Source organism: Eulemur rufifrons, chromosome 14 (assembly GCF_041146395.1).
Source record: "Eulemur rufifrons isolate Redbay chromosome 14, OSU_ERuf_1, whole genome shotgun sequence".
Taxonomy (NCBI): domain Eukaryota; kingdom Metazoa; phylum Chordata; class Mammalia; order Primates; family Lemuridae; genus Eulemur; species Eulemur rufifrons.
This window is the reverse complement of record NC_090996.1, coordinates 13,767,255-13,787,814: the sequence shown is the minus strand read 5'-3', so window position 1 is coordinate 13,787,814 and position 20,560 is coordinate 13,767,255. Positions and strand designations below refer to the sequence as shown.

The window sequence follows — 20,560 nt, the reverse complement described above, 5'->3', positions numbered from 1 at the left end:
TTTCTGTCTCTTCTTGGGTAGCTATTAAACTTAAGTTTCTCAGTTGCCAGGATTGACAAATGCTTCCAGGGCAATTATAGTTTCAGAATCAGCTAAGATTCTGAGGTTTCAAGGTATCTCTCCCTTTTTTTTTTTTTTACCACAAGGGATTTCCTTTATTTTCTTGGGTACTCAACTTTGCACTTAAAAATGATTTGTTCTATTCATCCAGCATTTCCAGGTACTTTATATAGAAAGATTTTCAAGCTAATGAATCCCAAATATTGCCAGAAATATAAGTACCTTCTTTTCAACCCATTTCAATGGCTTGCATGCTCAACAGTCCAGAAGAACTGCTATCAGAAAGGCCTTTAGTGACCTCCATGTTGCCCAATCAAATGAACCCAGTGATCTACACCTTTTTTGAACTATAGAAGCCTAATCTTGGCCTCCGTGACAACACACTCTGTGCTATGTTCTACGTGTCTGGCCACTGCTCAGTCTAATTTGCTGATTCCTCTCCATTACTTAGCCTCTAAATGTTGGAGATCCTCCAGTTTCCACAGTAAGCCCTCATTTCTCCTCGTTGCATGTACGTTCACTACCTAAGTAATCTATCAATTTCCACAGCTTTAAATATCACCTACTTTCAGATTAATTTTTTATAGTCAGACTCTCTTCTGAACTCTAGATCCATATTATTTGAATGCCCATATTTGCCACCTCTATTTGGATGTCTCAAAACTTAACACAGCTTAAAGAGAACTCCTACTCTTTCCCCTATAATTTGCTTCTCTCGCAGTAGTCTCCACTTTAGGAAATGGCACCCCATCTACCCAACTGTTCATCCTAGAAACCTGGGAGCCATTCTTGACACCTTCCTCATCCTCAACATCTAATTCATTTACAAATACTGATAATTCTACTTCCAGAATACATTTGGAATCCATCCACTTCTCTCCACCTGTTCCCCCATAACTCGGGTCCAGGCCACCATCAACTCTCGCCTAGAGTCCTACAATAACTTAATCTCCTATTACTGACATTTTCAAAGTGTTCTCTACCTAGGATCCAGAGTGGTCTTTCAACCCCTTCAGTGATCTCCCTTAACATTTAGTGTAAAATCCAAAACAAGTAACAGCCCAGGTTGCTCTTTCCCCTGACTATCTGCCCAGCCTCGCCTCCCACAACTTACCCCTAGCTCCAGCTACAGCGGCTTCTGCCAGGGCCTTGCATTGTTTCATTCTCTCTCATCCCAGGGTCTTTGCATAATGCTGTTATCTCTGCCCAGAATGTTCTTCCTGACCCACCCACCCATTTCTTGTATTCTGATTAATAGAGGGGCAGTTTTCAATCTACACGTTGTGACTCTTAGGAAGTCATTTAATGACACAGTCCACGGCTGCTCACACAAGATGGCTATAGAGAGTGTTTACAATTGCACGCCTTTAACACTCCCCTCCACTGCCATACCTTTTGACTTGAAAGTGTTTCCAGAGGAGACTTATCCTGGGTCATTGGTGGTGATAGTGGGGGGAGCCTCATGGTCAATGCCTGCTATGGTTTGGATGGGGTTTGTTTGTCCCCACAAAAACTCATGTTTAAATTTGATCCCCAAAGTGGTGGTGTCGGGAGGTGAGGCCTAGTGGGTGTTGGGGCCATGCCATGAATGGCTTGGTGCCATTCTTACAGCAGTGAGTGAGTTCTTGCTCTGGCAAGACTAATTCTCGCAAGAATGGATTAGTTCCCGTGAAGAGCAGGTTGTTGTAAAACGAGGATGCCCCTCAGGTTTTCCCTTTTCATATGCTCCCGCTTCCCCTTTGACCTTCTCCACCATGTTATGATGCAGCACAGAAGCCCTCACCAGAAGCCAGGGCCATGCCCTTGAACTTTCCAGCCTGCAGAACCCTGAGATAAATAAACCTCTCTTCTTTATAAATTGCTTAGCCTCAGGTATCCTGTTGTAGCAACACAAAACGGACTAAGACACGGCCTAAGGGTGCAGAGGGCCTTGCAAGCAGATAAGGCTCACGGCTGTCGGCAGCTATTCTAAAGGGGCTGCTGTCCAGTGGTGCTTACTAGGAAATGAAGGGGATATATGCCCTATAATTCAGCAATTCTGTTCCTGGAAGAATAACCCAGAGAACTCTGCACAAGCCCTTGAGAGGTCCATCATGCCACGGTTTGTAGCAGGAAGAAGCTGGACACAACCTGAGCACCCATGATTAGGGGGATGGACAATGTAGTATATGCACATCATGGAAAACTATGCATCAGTCAAAAGCAATAAACGGAATTTACATAGATCACCATGGGTGGATCTTAAAAACATAATGTGAGTTACAAAAGAAACAATGAGGCCAGGCGTGGTGGCTCATGTCTATAATCCTAGCACTCTGGGAGGATGAGGCGGGAGGATCGCTTGAGGTCAGGAGTTCGAGACTGGCCTGAGCAAGAGCGAGACCCCATCTCTATTAAACATACAAAGAAATTATATGGACAGCTAAAAATATATATAGAAAAAATTTAGCCAGGCATGGTAGCGCATGCCTGTAGTCCCAACTACTCGGTAGGCTGAGGCAGGAGGATCGCTTGAGCCCAGGAGTTTGAGGTTGCTGTGAGCTAGGCTGACGCCACGACACTCACTCTAGCCCGGGCAACAGAGTGAGACTCTGTCTCAAAAAAAAAAAAAAAAAACACCAAAAGAAAGAAAGAAACAATGAGCTTTATATTACAATCCTATTTATGTAAATTAAACATTATACAAAATACTTATGTTTTAAAGATAAATATATATCTAAATATATAAGAGTTGGAATGGCATTCATTAACACACTAGAGTGGGTTCCTGAGGGTAGAACAGCAATGAAAAAAGAAAATGATATTATCGATCCACCAGACCTTCTGCCAAAAGATTTTAAAAAAGAAAGAAAGAAGCTTGTGCTTTATTTTCTCTGCTCTTACCTGTTACCCATATTGGTGAGATGATTGGCCCGAGTTAGGCATTCAGTGTGTGGCTACAGAACAGAGTAAAACTAACTTTCATAACCGCGACTTGGACCCTCATTAGTCTCTCGCTCAAGGGAAATGAACTGCTCTGTATGAATGGTACGTCCATGGCAGACTGCAGATTGGCTATCCCCAACCTTCACAGCCTCCTCCTCTTTGCCTTCCACTAGAAAGACTGGAGTAGGCCGGGTGCGGTTGCTCATGCCTATAATCCTACACTTTGGGAGGCCAAGGCGGGAGGATTGCTTGAGCTCAGGAGTTTGAGACCAGCCTAAGCAAGAGCAAAACCCCGTCTCTATTGGAAAAAAAAAAAAAAAAGAATATTTTAAATTACTTCACTTAGAAGAATGGTCAAAAATAATAAAAAGAAAGAAAAGAAAGGCTGGAGAGCCAAGGCATGTGACTGTCCAGGTTCCTCTGCAGCCAGAGCCAGCCACCAGGGATGTTATCAGTGAGGCTGGCATCGCCTCTTGTGCTCATTAGCCACTCTGGCTTCACCTTCTTCCACAGCACACCTGTTTCATGTTTTCTATTTGGTGTTTTGTCTTTTTCTTGTTGATCTTTAAACATTTGTTATTCTAGTTACTCATCACATCAGTTTTAGATATTGAAAACATTTTCTTTGGTATATCGCTTTTTTTTCTTTTTTTTTTTTTGAGACAGAGTCTCACTCTGTCACCCTAGCTAGAGTGCAAAAGCATCATCATAGCTCACTGCAACCTTAAACTCCTGGGCTCCAGTGATCCTCCTGTCTCAGCCTCCCAAATAGCTGGGACTATAGGCGTGCACCACCAGGCCTCACTAAAGTTTTCTAATTTTTGCTTTGTAGAGATGGGGTCTTGCTCTTGCTCAAGCTGGTCTGGAACTCCTGAGCTCAAGTGATCCTCCTGCCTCAGCCTCCCAGAGTGCTGGGATTACAGACATGAGGCCACCATGCCTGGCCCGCCTATCTTTTCTTTTATCTACATAGTGTCCTTGGTTGAACAGAAATCTTCAATTTTGATATAGTCGAATCTTTCAACCTTTTCCCCTTATAGCTCACACTTTTTAAACCTTGTTAAATTTTTCTTTTGGCTATATAATTTTACCTTTGACATCTGGTCTTTGATGCATTTGAAGTAAAGATCCAATTTTATTTTTCTCCTTATAGCTGAAGCCAATTGTCCTGACACCATTTACAAAATCCTTTCCCCAGGATTTGTGATGTGCTCTAGATCACATCAAATTCCCACAGCGTATTTGATCTACTTCTGCCTCACCATTCTGTTCCCTTGGTCTACTTGTCCTTTCCTGCCCCTAAAAACACAAGTTTCAGTTACCATGGCTTTAAAACATGTCTCAGCACTAATAAGGTCAACCCCTCCCACCCTTGCTTGTCTTGTTCAAACCTATCGCAGGCGTTTGAGGATCTGTGCTCTTCCACAAAGGGACACTCAGTCTGTGCCAGGATGGCAGCAGAGAAGGTGGACGCAGGCCTGGCTCGCTGCTTTCACTCTGGATGTATCTGAAACCCCTGGCAACACTCCTGCCACTTCAACTCTCCAAACAAAAGAATGATATTTGGCCAGTTCTCTCTATGTTAGTATACTACCTAAAATCATGAGAGACACAATATGATTTAAACACATCCCCCAAAATCTTTCAACCAACGTTATAGGTCACTGTTGAGAATCAACAAATATTAACATGGTTTAAATACTAGTCGTAACATAACTGTTTGTACCTCTTTGGAAATGCTTCAAGTTGTTGACAGGACAAAGTGCGATCTCTATTTCCATTTAATCAAATTCAAAATTCTGCTTTTATGTCTGCCTGCTGCAAGACAACTTTGAAGAGGTTGATTCATTTTATTGAAATTTGGCAAAACACAAAAAGGTATCAAGAATCAGGACATTTTGTTGCACTAGCTAGACAGCAAATGCTAATGAATTTTTAAAAATACACTTCGAGAATTTTTAAATCAATTTCAATAAAACAGTAAGGAAGTTTTGGAAAATATGAGTTAAGTGAATGTTTAGTTTATAAAATCACTAGTTATTCAATACAACCATAAACATACACTCTCATAATTTGGAGATCCCAGTTTTGGAGAAAATGCTAAGGAAAATCAAGAATTCTGAACTTGGATCGCAGAATGTGAGGGCTGAGAAGCTCTGGTACTGGTACTCTTCCCCGCCCTCAACTGACACCTACAGGGCCTTTCTCCGCAGAGGCAGCCCCTCCCACGCCGCAGGGACACGCTTCCTGCAACATCCCCCTTGGCCACCTTTTGCCAGCCTGTTATACTTTATGTCTTTCAGGTATTTTACGCCAGTGATGCCCTCCCGTGTGTTCCATGTTGACGCTAACCGTCTCCATCAGTGGCCCCACACGCATGCGGCTGGACGTCTCCCCAGGCTCCGGGCCAAGAGGAGGTGCTGCCACTGGGGGGGCCACCACCCTCAGGGGACAGCAGGGCTGCTAAGCCTCCTTCTGACTTGATGCTTCTATGATAAAACTGAAAGTTATTAATTTTTTTAAAAAAATCCAAGCAGTAAATTGCAGGATGAAACTGGCTGTGAGCAACTAACCATTCAACTTTATTTGCTCTTTGAACTGGAAATGTCCAAAAATGTGTTTAAAGTTCAGTTACTTTCCTAGTCTTAGGCTGGTGAAAAAAAGTTTGGGGTTGTTTTGGTTTTAGCCAAACCACATAAAATAAACGTTTCCCACAATGATTCTATCACTGAGCGTACACTGGAAAGGAAGTCTCACTCACGAGGCAGTTGTTCCTAAGTAAGAAGAGGAAAAACAATCCAGCTCACCTCCTTCAAACTAGGTAAGAGTTATTTAAAAATCTGATTTACAGTGGAAGAAAAATATTTCAAAAGAGAACCACCACAAAGAGGATGGGGGACTGGGGGCGGGGGGCACAGAATTCACAGCACACAGCTAGCACACGAAGGCAGCAGCAGTTTCACGTGAGCACGTGGCGGTCCCTGGAGCCTGAACATTCCTGGCTGTCACCAGGGGAGCCCAAGTCCATGAATGATGACAAAACGCAAACTGAGAGTGGGGCGCTCAGCAATGAAACAGATCTGCCCCCACCTGCCACCTCCCGTGCAGGGCTCGGAGGGAAGGGAGGGTGGCACAGCATGCTCCGGTGGCCAGAGCAGCACATTCCTCAGCAGCTCAAGCCACAGCCCATGCTCCTGGGCGGCCACGCCATCCACATGCCACCCCTCCCACCTCCGCTCCCCAACCTACCCAGAAAGAAAATGGATACCACTCCGGAGTCTTGGATACAGGTGGAAGCTGCAAGCTGTCTCTTCTTAGGGCACCAACCCTTCCACAGGAATTTAATGAGCACCTACTGTATACCAGACATTCAATGGGCAGTTTATCAGTCAAGAGCCCAGTGACTACTGGTGTGGTGTCCCTGGCCTTTGTTTAGCCTACAGAGATAACCTCAAATCTCAGTGGCTTTAAAAACTCTCTAAGCTTTCCTTTTTAAGAAGGAGTCCAAAGCAAAGGAGGAGCCACGGCCTCCCAAGAACACACCAACGCCAGGGCCCTGAAGGCCACGAAGGCCTTGCAGGAAGGCATTCACAGGCACAAACAGAGGCCCTGCATGTCACCGTCCTCAAGACACTGGGCTTCTGAGGCACCCCATGGCCCTCCCAGAGTGGCCCAGGAGAGGCAAGCGTGGTGACCGTCAGATTGGGCCTGATGGCCTTGCGTAGGCACACGGCCACCTGGCCCCAATGGTGAGGTGCTCACCTGAGCATAGGCAGCAGGTCCAAAGCAGCGACTTTCAGTCAAGGGCAAGTCTGCACCAGGGGACAGCTTTGCCTATTACAACTGGGGGGTGAGGGGGCAGGAGGCTGGGGTGCTGTTCTGCACCCTGGGCCTCCCACAGCAAAGACACCCCAGCCTGAAATGCCAGTGAGGCTGAGCTGGAAAATTCCAGTCTAAACACTCTTCTATCAGGAAGAGAGGAGGAAGGGCAGGAAGGAGAGGAAGGAAACAGGGAAAGGAAGCCCTCCAACGCTTTGAGCTGACTGAATCCTCGCTCCTTCTGTGAACACGAGTAAACCCTGCTCTGTGGCCCTTCCCAAGCCCCTGACAAAAACCACATGGCCCTGCCGTCACCAGTGAGCACAACTGATTGCTGTCTTTATCTCAGTGACAAGACCCAGGCCCTCTCCTCGTGGCACAAGCCGGGTCACAGCCCCACCTGAACCAGCCTCTCCCCCAAAACAGGTATTCAATATTCTGATTCTCTGGAAATCTGGCGGAAACTGGCAGCTATGAAAATGCAAGACTGAAATATGAAAACAAAAACCGATGCGTAAAAATGGCTTCGAGGATCAGTGAGAACTGGGTGGGTGCCCTCAGGGAAGCTTCTCGCTGACTCACTTTCACCACTGGCTTCTGCTGGGGAGCCCTCTCAAGTTGGCAGGACCCGGCAGCCCGGCTGACTCAGAATCAGTGTGAGGCTTTCACTGTAGGAACATTAACTGGAATAACGGAAAGTAGCATCCAACAACCTGAGGCCGGGGAGGGCCGGCATTGATTCTTACACACGTGCACATGCCCACACGTATGCGCGCGCGCACACACACACACACACACACACACACAGAGGCTGGCAGTCTCTTCCTTTCTTCACCATCTTGTCCAGGTGAGACCAGACTGTCCTCTCACTGGGGAGTAGGCACAAGCTCACCTGTGGTCCCCTGGGGAAGGAATGAAGGGGATGAAGGTGCCTGGCACGTGCTGGCACTCACCAGCCTGCTCTGCAGGGGCAGATGCCATCCTGCCATCCTTCTGAAAACTACAGCACCCACCTCTGTCATGCTGATTTCCTTGCACCAAATGCCACCCCACGGCAACACACGGGCCGCACTGGGGGCTCTCTCAGGACAAGCAGGCACCGTGGCAGCCTCATCAGCGCCTGAGGAGGCTCAGGATAGACGGGCTGCCAGGGAGAAGCAGGAGACCTAGTGGGTGTTAGCAATGCCAGGAAGAGCCTCCTCCACCAGGAAGGCTGCCAAGCTCCAGACCTTTCTTCTCACCCAAGTTCAGGCTAACAGTCACCTGAAGCTGCTATAGAAGCTGCTCCCATGAAACACCCCCGGTTCTTGCCACCACCACCGCACAGCAACCCCCGTTTCTGTGTCTCAGGGAGACACTGCGCTGCAGGGCAGCAGGCAAGGCCCAGCGCCCTTCCTGCCCTGCTCTTCCCAGGCGGGGGAGAAAGGCCTCAGTAGCAGTGAGGGAACGTGTGTAGAGATAGCTCCAAATCCCCAGAGGCCATGAGGTTCCTCACGCAGGGGAACAATTCCGTGTGCGACTGCACATTGTTGTGTCCCTGAACCACACATCCTCAAGGTTCTGGACTTTACATCAGACGCCGCCCTGGCGCGGCTGCAGGGGCCTCCTGGTGGACCCGGCCCCTGCAGGCCCAGCTCACACAGGTAGCCGTCTCCAGGGCCTGCCTCCTCCCCCGCTCCACAAAGGAGCTCAGTAACATTCTGTGACGCGCACAAGCACGTGTGCGTGGTGGTGACAGCGTCCCACTTCAAATCATCTGGCGTGGCTGGGAGGCACAGGAGTACCTGGACCACGCCGAGGTCAGTGAGGGAGACGACTCTCTGGGGCCCAGGGGCCATTCCAGGCAGGTGACACAACCCACTCTAGCCAGGACAAGTGTGTCAGTGAGACTGGTCATAGACTCTTTCTTTGAAAGGTTTGAAAAACTGTCACCAAGCTAAACAGGCTGTGGGCAGTGGTACTGGCTCTGGCCTTAACCGACGTGCCAGGAACAACTCCACAAGAGGCAGATACACGTGAAACAGGCTCCCTTTCCTGCGACACAAAGTCTGGCCCCCACAGTCCTATGCCAGCAATCACTGTGCAAGCAGAGCCGGCTCTCCAAGGGCTCTACCTTGCCCAGGTGACATAGAGTAGGACTTTGGGACAGGCAGTGCTGGCCCCGGGCTACGCAGCAGCAGCCCTGGCCGCTCTCTGCAGCCCCGAGGGGGCCCCATCCCACACTCTCTTCACTATCCACGGGGTACAGGCGACACTGCACAGAACAGCAGCCACGATTCTGTATCGTCCACCAAAGAGCCTCTGTCCCCGTGCAGAATGTTGGCTTTGTTCGCCCACACACCTTCCCTTCTGCGGGTTCTCATGACCCCACGGGAAGGCTTTCAGAATGAGGAGTGGGAGGGACCACCTCCCTCCCACTGGATCACTGGCCCTTCCAGGGACCACTGGGTTGTGACAAGACAGGTCAGGATGGAAACCAAACCCCATAAGCAGCAGCCTATGGGGTGGGGGAGGGGGCCCTGGGTGCAGGCAGCCTGGGCTGCTTGTCTGAGCAGACTTTAGGAATAATAATAAAAGCAACTACAAGTTGGTCTGCTTCTCACTGTCACCAGGTACCAGCAAATCTAAACAGCGTTGATGACAAAATACTCCCGCCTGCCAGGACCAAGCCTGCTGTGCACCCCACCCCGTCCTGGGTAGGCACTGCCTGCGTGCACACAGAACAAGCCGCTGACCACTGGTAACAGCAGCACCTGCTGAGGGGTCCTCACAGGTCACTTCATTAACCCTGCTAGGAACGTATCATTCTCCCCATTCTCCAGACCGGGAAACTGAGGCCACAAGAGGGGACGTGATTTGCCTAAAGTAACAGAGAAGGTCACTGCTGTAGAACACCAGCCACGGCACACCAAGCTGTGTGGCACCCTGAGCTGTGCGACACCCCAAGCTGTGCGACATGGGGTCCCGGTCAGGCCCGATGAAGTATGGCATGTGAGGCCCACCGCTCCACCACGCTGGCACAAAGGGCAAGCGGCTGCACCAGGAACAGAACTGGAGGAAAGGAACAGCCACGATGCACACAAGACATTAGCGAGGTCCCTTCCCAGCATCAGCTAAGCACCCTTCCTACTCTAGGCAACACAAGCCTTTATTGTGTAAAGCAAGGGTTTTTGTAGGAAACTAAGAAAAAGTCAAACATGATCTGAAATAAATTAAAGAATCTTTCAGGATTTGACAAAATTATTTTTTATGGTGCACCTATTAAGACAGTCAACCTCTTTCCACCAATTGAGTAATAACCAGACACAAATACACAGGCCCAGGCCCCTGGCACTTCTCAGATGGCCAATGGCCAACTGCCCCAGGCTGGGCCGCCCCAAGGAAGTCTCCAGCCGCCCAGGCGCCCTCAGCCCCGCTGCTCGCCAGGTGCACCCTGGTCACCTCTGAGACCCTGCACCCCGGCTAGGCCACGAGGGTTTGGGGGACGACTTCCTTCCCTATCTTTTCACTTGATTGCCCCGAACATGCCCACCAGGTCCCAGGTGTTGAGGGACTTGCTGTGATGGGTCTGTAACCCCACATGTAACAAGGCGAGCCTGGTTCTCTGCAGCTAACGAGATGCTGGACAAAGAGCTGGGCAATGATCTGATTAGACAAAAGGACGGATCTGGCCTAAAATCCTGTGAGAACATATCAGGAGCCACTAAAGGACACCAGCAGGCATCCTGCAGTATGGACAGTACGATTTCCAAGACAGTTGATCTTAAAACAGTGAACTTAAGAGGAAGCTGTCGACACAGGCTCCCACCACCCCCGAGGAGCAAGGCCCCTGAAGGCACTCACACACAACTCCCACTCATCTTCCCCTGACCACCCTCTCAGCACTCAGACCCACGGCTTTTCCGGAGCCTTCCACCCCTTCCTCACCTGCTGTCGTTGTGTCCACATCCTTGGCTGCCAGCGCTTCCACGTCTGATCTCTTCCTCAGCTCAAATCTCCGAGATAAGCCTTCTCGGGGCTTCCAAAATGCTCGGATCAAGAGAGGCTTCTCATTATCCCCAAACACTCGAAAGCACTGGGCCTGCCACTGCTGCCCGGCGTCCCCGGCCTTGCCCACCACGTCACACAGCACATACTGGCTGGCGTGCGCAGGGTCCAGGGCATACCGCTCCAGCGCCTCCTTCACCAGCTCCCGGGCACTAGAGGTGTCAGTTGCCAGGACACTCTTGTAGTGGGTACCTGAGCAGACACTGTCCCCAAACACCTTCAGGACCCCGGGGGCAGAGAGCTGGGTGGAGAGCTCGGAGGGGTCATCGCTGGCGCCCCGGCTGGAGAAGGTGGGGTCCAGGTCCCGGTGCTTGTAGCTCAGTGTCCGGGACAGAACGCTGGACAACAGCTGGCCCTGCCGCTTCAGCTTGCCCTTGGCAGGTGGAGACATGATGAGGTTGGTCCCATAAAACATGGTGGGCAGGTCATCAAGAACAAGGACTGAGGCTGTAGCCAAAGGGTGGGGAAAGGCCATGCCCTGGGAGGGAAAAGGAAGAGGTTAGCACCAGCTACTGTGAGCATGAAGGGCCAGCGAGACTCGAGAGAGCCCCAGTGGACGTAACAGGCCCCTGGGCGTCCCGGCCTGCAGACTTGCCACCCCAGGTCCAGTCCCAGTCCCAGTCCCAGCAGAGCCCCTGAGAAGAGGATGTGACTGGAGCCTGCAGGGGCTGAGAGCGACAAGCAGGTCAAATGGGCTGAGGTGCCCTTCAAGGAAAGCCATTGCTAGGAAGCACGATGAGGTCACCAAAGGTAAGACACGCTCTGCCGCAGGGTTCGGATTTCTGTGAAGTTAGAGTGACTGACGCTGAGTAGAGTCTGCACCACAGGACGGACCTCGCAGGGCTGGCTCCGTGCCACCCGGGTGCCAGCACCAACACAGCCACAGAAGAGAGGCAGACAACTCTCTGTAAACTCCATCTCCCGCGCCAAGTCTGTAATGTGGAAAATCAATCACAACAGTGGAACTAGGAAAACAGACAAAAAAACTGCAGCCACACTAACAAAGAAATATGCAATCAAACACAAACCCCAAGGAAGCTCCTCCTCCACGACGAGGCAAGAGAGACCCAGCCTGGACCGAAGGAGACACTTGCCTGGGAGGGCGGCGTTAGAATGTCCCCACAACAACCACAGTGGACACAAAGGGCTCGTCCAGAGGGGCGGAAGCACGAGTGGAATGTGTGTGTCCACCCACCACCTCCAGCCGGGCCAGCGAGATGAGATCTTGTGCAGAAATTAGAACACAGCCCTGGGAGGCCCTGCAGTGTCATAAAAATCCTAATTCTAATGTCCTTAGTGCTCCATGGGGCTTAGATTTCTAGACAGTTTGTCAGTCTCCTCTCAAATCTCTGTGGGAGCAGGAGGCAGAGGAGGAGGAGGGCAGGTCTCTGCTTCATAACACCTGAGGCTTTGCCTCCAAAACTGCACACACCTGCTGCCCATCTCGGCCCACTTCTGTGCTCATGTTCCCGCCAAAGACAAAGGCAGACAGACAAATGAGCCAGGAGAAAAGTCTATTTTCTAGAAGATCCCAGTGAAAGCAGTACTGGTCACCTGCCACTGTGACTCAGGTCAGTACTAATTTCAGTGAAGTCAACTAATATTCTCCAGCTGGACTCAAGCACAGCCTTGAGGGCACGGAAAAGGCTTTTGGGAAGGAAGGTCGCTGCTTAGGGCAGGAGTAAATAACTAGGGAGCCCCTCAAAAGAAAAGGAGCCACACCGGCCTGTAAGGAACCAAACGATGACATCGTCCAGGCCTGCAAAGCTGACACTGCAAGTCTCGCTCCTGCCAGCTGTCACCCAGGCATCAGTTGCACACTCGGGTGCCTCTCGCTCCGTTCAAGGATGAAGGCAGGATGCAGACCGCCTTTCAACCCCCCGCGAATCAGCCCGGTCAGGGCCAGCAGACGCACTTTCCCAAAGGACCAAGAACTCTTCAGAAATGCTTTGATAGCTTCGCACACCAAAGTCTAGGTTCCAAATGCTGATGTTTGCCCTATGGGGTGGACAGGTGACACTTGTCCTGTTCCTATCACCTACTGCTTACAGTTCACCACTTCAGAGCCTTTCATTATGCACCGGCTTCCTGAACACCTGAACTTGCACTAACACAGTCAGTTGTCTTGGAGACCCCAGGCACTGGTCAAAGCAGAGCAAGCATCAGGTTCTCCTTGGCCTCAGGGAGCCAAGCTATGAAAAAGTAGTAAGTCCAGGGCTTTGCTTCGCCTCCCGAGGAACATGTGACCACTCTCCTTATCAAATCCTAAGCAGTCCAGCGCTGGCCACAGCTTCCTCTCATTGACCCATCAAAGGCCTTGATTTAACTGACAACCAAAGCACTTTCAGACAGCGCTCACATCACAAACAACTGGCTCTGCCTGTGCACGCCACACCAGCAGCTTCAAATCACTCCTGATTCTGACCTGAGCCTTCTGTGGTCGGTTTTCAAAATGAGTCCTTAGAATCAGAGAACAAAACCCTTCAAACAGCCTCTCGAGTCAACACTTACTAACCGCCCCTGAAGGTTATGCAACGCTGCTCTCAAAATTTCCCACGTGTCTCTGGTGAACCCATTACTTAGACACCACGGGCAGCACGCATTCTCAGGGGGCCTGACCCTGCATGGACACTCGGTGCAGCTGTCGCCCTCTGTGAGCACAGTGGTCCTCTCTGAGCACAGCTCCCCAGGGTCCCAAGCCAAACTCCGAGTGGTCGACAGGACAACAGGCAGCTCGTAGCTCAGGAAGCCTCTGCCTCTGGAGATGACGTCCAAATGTAAATGTAATTATGACACCAAAAACTGTGAAACCACCTCTGGGCAGGAGAAAGCCAAGTTGCAGAAAAGTCATGAAGCAAACACAAGAGTTTAAAAGGCCCCCAGATACAATGGACAAGTGAACTGGTATCTTGTGCCCAGGGGTGAATGCAGGTGTCATAAGGTCTGACGTTTATACAATTCTGCTTTAATAAAAAAGAAATAGAAAACTATAAATATTCAACTGCCAGGTCCCCTTCCAGGGCCTTGGAAGCTTGAACTTCAGGAGTGCCCCACTCTCCTCTCCAGAAGTCTCCTGTGCTGGATTCCAAAGCAGAGCTAGCCATACCATGGAAAGCAGCAGAAACGTAAGCGGAGCCAGTGTGAGCCATTTCTTTCCAGTAACTCCTTCTTAAGCCCGAAGAAGTCCCTGTTCACACAAAACTTATCTGTTTTGGGGATTTCAGAAAGTTTTTTTCTCCTTATGATCACTCTCCCTGTGGCCAGGTCAGAGGGTGCCCACTGGCTGTAATCACAGAATGCAGCCTGTTCGTCCACATGGGATTTGTTTTTTAAAAGTCCCAGAGGAGTGCAGGGAAATCCTATGGAGCGGAGCACACCCTGAGTAACCAGATCTGTTTTTTTGGAAGTGTGACCTGCCTTTTCCTTTGCTGCTCAATTCTCTCCTCTGTCCCACAAACACTTGGGAAAAGCTCAGGGCCCAGAGAGCGGGGTGCAGGACACTGCTTTTAGAGAATGTTTTCTCTTGTTCTCAAGGAAGAGTCCTATTTCTGATGGAAAACAAGCTCGAGTCACAGCGGCAGTGCAGTGAGTGAGGTCAGTGCCGGGCTGACGACATGGGTGGAGGGACCTCTCCGGTCCAGCAGGCCAACGTGGAACCCATTACCGTTCCCACCAGGAGGGAAAACAAAGGGCACTTTGCACGCTCTGCTTTATCCCCCTCCACAAATCCTATCTCCACAGCCCCAGCTAGCGCCGCGCTTCTAAACGCAAACATAATTCAATCAGATTTACTCCTGAAGCGCTCGCCTCTCGAGAGGGGACTGACTTTCCCCGGCAGTGGGACCAGAGCCTGGCTCCCCTCTGGAATGCACAAGAGGTGGCCCAGGCTAACCCGAGACGCCGGCAAGCACATTCTTTGCGGCAATTCAGATTAACCAAACACTTGACAGGCGACAGGGACCCAAGCCCGCAGGTCTGCAGCCCCACCGCCCCACGGAACGGCTGGGCTCTGGCTTCTTAGAAGCAGTTCCTGTCGAGGGCTGGAAGTGGTACAGAAATGGCTGGGAAACAACGCTCTCAGGGGGCACACGCGCGCGGTCTGGAGAGGAAACCCGGGACGGGGCGTGGGCGGGGAGGGAGCGCGAGGACCCCTGCGCTCTGCCGCCCCGCGGCGCCCCAAGCCAGGTGCTCCCGGCCGGGGAACTGAGGGCCGGGGTCCCCTGGAGGTGGAGGCCGGAACCCGGGGCCACGGCCGCGCCGAGCCCCGGGACCCCGCAGGCCAGCCGCCCTCGCCCGCGGTTTCCATGGCAACCGAACAAGCCTGCCCTCTGCACCCTGGTCCTTGGCGGGGAAGGTGCCCGTGCGCACCCCGCGGGCCCCCGCCCGCGCTCTCCGCGCCCCCGGCAGCCGCCGGGCCGCACTGCCCGAGCGGCCCCCGTCTCCGCGGCCCTCCTCGCGCACCCCACACTCACCGCCCGCAGCCGCCGCCACGTTCCCGCGCAGCTCCGCCGGCGTCAGCCCGAGCCGGCACCCGAGCGCGCCGCGGCGCCTCCTGCCGGCAGCCCAACGGACGGGGCGGGACCGCGTGGGAGAGGCGGGGCGAGAAGAGGTGGGCCGTGAGCGAACACCTCGACGCCCAATAGGCAGAAACAAAGCCCTAGGGGCGGGGCCTGTGGGGAGGCGGGGCCAACCGGCGAGGGAAGGTGGGCTGTGCGCTGGCGCCTCCTGCCGGCCTCCCAATGGACGGGGACGAGGCCTCGAGGGGCGGGGCCTAGAGGGCGGGGCTCGGGAGGGGGCGGGGCTAGACGCGGAGACGGGAGCTCGCAGCTTAGCTTGCTGCCTGCCTGCAGCTGGAGGGGCGGGCCCTGGGCGGGACGGCCAGGGGCCCGTGCTCAGCTCTCGCGGCGCTCGTGGGCTCTGCCCTGGTGTCTGCAGGGCTGTTTCGGTCCCCACCTTCTAGTAGCCCAGTGAGTGGGCGGGCTGGAGGACAGAGCTGTGACCCCCTCTTAATAAACATCTAAGACATTGAAAAGGAACGAGGGTGGCGAGTTCCCTCTCCCCTGCAATCTACCCCCACCCAGAATTTTAGAAGACAAATCAGACCATGGGACTCCTGCTTAAAACGATGCAAAACGGGGCCAGGTCAGCTCATGTCCGTAGACCTCCGTCTGGGGTTTTACCTTGAGAAATGCTTCTCAGAGACAGGTCCTGTTACACCACGCTTCTGGGGTCTAGTCCTGGGAGATGCGTGTGGCCTCGGATATCAATGTGCAGAATCCGGGCCCTGGGAGTGAACTTTTTTGTTGACACCTAATGGGGTATAAGGATTTATAGTAATGACCTTATATTCTATATGGGGCAAGGGGGTGGGAACACAATTTACTGACCAACTACTGTGTGCTGGGCCCTAGGGGACTTTACTTAGGTCCTCTCACTTAATGCTCACCTCAACTTTTGTGGGGCAGATGGGAAAACAGAGGCTCAGAGAGGTCAGACTGCTTGAGGTAGAGCCAGGAACTGAGCCAGGGCTACAGGATTCTCCATATACACACCAACCTCCCTGCCTACCTGGGACGGAATTCTGTAGCTAAGTGATGGACGGGCTTGAATATTTCAGTTCATGGGCACATGAACCAGGGCAACCTAAAAGAGGCAATTATCACCACGACTGGGGCCCATCTCCCACGCTCTCCACACACCTCCATCAGGGTCAGCAAACTATAGCCTGTGCAAATAAAATATCATTTGAACACAGCTATATCCATTTATTTACATATTGTCTACAACTGCTTTCATGCAATAGAGATTTTGTAGCCCAAAAAGACTAAAATATTTATTACCTGGCCTGTTACAGGAAAAGTTGCTGGCCCCTTCTCTTCAGGATCCAGGATTGCCAATTATTTGATGTTACTACGCTGCTTCCTACCTCTATATCTTTGCTCAGGCCAGTCCTTCTGCCTTGAAACACCCTTCCAGCTGCATTAGTTTGCTCAAGATGCCATAACAAAATACCACAGGTTAGTGGCTTAAACAACAGAAATGTATTGCCTCACAATTCTAGAAGCTGGAAATCCAAGATTAAGTCGTCAGCAGGCTGGTTTCTTCTGGGGCCTCTCTCCTTGACTTGCACATGGCCACCTCCTGGCTGTGCCCTCACCTGGCCTTTCCTCTGTGCATGCACCTCCCTGGTGTCTCTCTGTGTGTCCAATTTCCTCTTCATATAAGGACACCAGTCAGATTGGATTAGGGTCCATCCTAACAGACTCGTTTTAACTTGATCACCTCATTAAAGGTCCTACCTGCAAATATAGTCCCTCTCTGGGGTATTAGGAGTTAGGGCGTCAACATGTGAATCTCAGGTGGATGAAATTCAGCCCATACTATTATACCAACCTTCATCACCTGGTTAATTTTGACTCATCCTTTAAGACTCAGATCAGGTGTTAACTTTTGTGGCAGCCAACCTCCCAAATGGCCTCCAGTGATTCACACCTCCTTGTTTTCATGCCCGTGTAGGCCCACGTTGAATAGGTCTGACTTGCGTAACCAAGAAGATACTACCAAAAGGATACTGTTATTTCTGGAGCTAAATAGTAAGAGGTATGGCTTCCGCCTTTGCTCTCTCTTGGATCACAGGCTCTGAGGGAAGCCAGCCACCATGCTGGGAGGACACTCAAGCAGCTCTAGAGAGGTCCACAGGGCAAGAAACTAAGGCATCCCACCACAGCACCAACTCGCCATCCATGTCAGTGAGCCCTGTTGGGTGTGGGTCTTCAGCCACAGGAGCCTTCAGGTGACTGCTGACCAACATTCTGACTGCAGTCGACCCTGAGCCAGAACACCCCATCACCATCACCAGCGAAGTTACTCCCAAATTCCCAACCCTTGGAAACGAAGAGATGATAAGTGTTTATTGTTGATTTAAGCACCAAGTCTTGGGGCCAGTTTGCCATGCAGCAATAGACAACTACTACCCTTTATCCACAAGGCCTTTTTGTCCCCTAGACGTGGCTGCGTGCCCTCCTCTGTGCCCACGCAGCCTTTTGTTACCTTTCTATTAAGTAAGCCCACGATGATCACACTATGTTCCTTAAACTCCTCCGCTTATGATCCTCTAATAACTTCCCTTTGCACTTAGAATAAAGTAAGGCTTACATAACCCTGCTCCAACTGCTCTCTTCCTGTGCCGTGGAGCTCGGGCCCCTCGGAATTTCTGTTCTCACTCCCTGAAACCTTTCCTCCAGCCGTCCCCCACCCCACCCCTTCCTGCTGGGCTCCATGCAGGCCCTGCCATCCCGAAGCTCAGCTCCACCCTCCTCTCCTGACCACCATGACCATCACCCTCTGGCCCTTCCCTATTTTATTACCTGTTTTATTTAACTCATAGACCATTATCACTATCTCAGTGTATTTGTGTATTTAACACACACTAGAATGTGTGTTCCTGAAAGGCAGGGGCCTTATCTGTCTTGTTTACTATTATACTTGGCATATAGTCAACGCTCAATAAATATTTGTTAAATGAGTCAATGAATGAACAGATTTCCATCCATTCCCACCCCCTCCTTCAACTGGAAGCTTTTCAAGCGCAAGTCCAGAGTTTTATTCATCTTTGTATCCCAGCACCCGTCACCTGGACAGGGGATCTAAACAAACTTTTTTTTTTTTTTTTGAGACAGAGTCTCACTCTGTTGCCCTGAGTAGAGTGCCGTGGCATCAGCCTAGCTCACAGCAACCTCAAAGTCCTGGGCTCAAGCGATCCTCCTGCCTCAGCCTCGCAAGTAGCTGGGACTATAGGTGCATGCCACGACACCCCGCTAATTTTTTTAAAATTTAGTAGAGACAGGGTCTGAAACTCCTGACCTCAAGTGATCCTCCCGCTTTGGCCTCCCAGAGTGCTAGGATTACAGGCATGAGCCACCGCACCTGCCCAAAAACAAGCTTTCAAACTGTTGGATTGTTATAATAAGTATCTCTGCAAATCCACTGGGCAAAAATGGAGTGTCGAGCTGCCCTCTTTGGCCACCAGAGAGCGGCAGAGTTCCCGGGACTTGCCCAGAGGAAAAGCACCTTGTTAGGACAAAGGGGCAGGGACTGGGCTCTTGAGGGGGCCAGAGGAGAGGGAGGGAAGGTGGTGGCAGGAAGTGTCAGACCCCAGCCTTTCCTTAAGGACTGGTACATCCAGGGTCCCTAGAGGGGCTAGCAGAACAAGTGACTTGATCCATTCTTGATGCACTCCACACCGTGCAATAGCAGCGCTTGGGTGTGGCTCATTCCCAGGTCACTTATCAGCCCCAAATGCAGCAATTGTTATTTTTCTTCCCACATCTCATGTGGAGAAACTTTCAGTCCACAGTTTGGTACCTCCTAGTTTACCAGGGTTACAGAGATGAGCAAGGCACTCGCAAGGAACTTACGCTCTGGTGCAGTGAACAGATCATCACAGCGCAGAGAGACAATTGTATGTTGGTGAGCTACGGCTGAAGCAACGCTATGTGACAACCCCAACATGCCAGCATTCATTGTTCCTGCCTGTGGGTCTGCAGGTCGCCGGAGGCTCTGGAGAGCCCGACTGGGATTGGCCGGGGTTGGGCTCAGATCAGTTCCACATGTCTCCTCCTTCTGAGAGCAGCACTTACCAGGGGTGTGTTCTTCTCACCATAAATGGCAGAAAAGCAAGCGGCTGAGGCAAACCACAGGAGCTAGTTTAAAGCACCTGCATGTTGGTGGTGATGTCATATCCACCAGCATTTCATTTGCCAAAACAAATCAAGGTCTGTGGGTCAGGAGAGTGTACTCTTCCCACGAAGGTAGATGCTGACTTCTACCTAGATTGAAATACATCAACTTTTCAACATATTCCCAATCCCAGGAGCATGAGGATGTCCGGAGTCTTCACCATGTGAAGGGCAGGAAGGAAGAAGTGTGGAGAAATAATAGAATCCACCAGATAGAACTGAACACTCCACCTCCATCCCTCTGGCTGGCATTATTATGTCTGTCCATTTTAGAGATGAGTGAACCTGAGTTGACAGCCATTCACTTGCTGAAAGTCACACATCTGGGAAGCAGCAGCACCAGGATTCAAGCCTCAGACAATAGACGGATCATAAGAGGCCATTGCATTCATTGGGGGTCCTATTAGCTGCAAAATACATGAATCTCACAATTTTAGTGGCTTAACAGGAGTGGATTTCTCCCTCCTGTGATGAAGTTCAAAGTGAGTGTTCTTGATTAGTGGGTGGCCATTAATGGGCATATTCAAGTACTTGGGCTCCTTCCAAGCTGTGGCTCTGCCCCCCTCTGGGGACTCAAAATCCTCTTCATTCAGCCATTGGATGAGAAAACAGGAAGAGTTTTGTGTGTAGGAAGTTTTAATGGGTCATATATCAATGACTAAACCACACCCAACTGCAAGAGAGCATGGGAAATGTAGCATTGCAAGGTGCCCAGGGAGAATAGGCAATAGATTTGGATTTGGTGAGCAGGTAGCCGGTCTCTGCCATGACCTTGTGTACTATGTTTTGGCACAGGGAAACTGGAGTGACTGCCCACTCATGAGTCCCCAGGAGCCAGGTCTCTTCTTCTGCCCCCTCCCCAGGCCACTTTCCTTCTCTAACCATGTGTTCCAAATGCGACGTGTCATCTCTTAAAAATAGGCCTAGGCCACACATCCCAGCCACAGTGATTGGTTCAGAGATAGTCATGT

The 20,560-nt window shown here is 51.1% G+C and overlaps 1 protein-coding gene across 1 annotated transcript in view; it reads right to left on the bottom strand.

Moving 5' to 3' along the window:
• The window catches only part of RADIL (Rap associating with DIL domain), a 65,997-nt gene extending 54,731 nt beyond the window's left edge, over positions 1-11,266 (bottom strand). The window contains exon 1 of the mRNA XM_069486620.1: positions 10,732-11,266. Coding sequence (XP_069342721.1) covers positions 10,732-11,266 — 535 coding nt within the window. The remainder of the gene's footprint in view (positions 1-10,731) is intronic.
• Between the last annotated feature and the right edge of the window lie 9,294 nt (positions 11,267-20,560).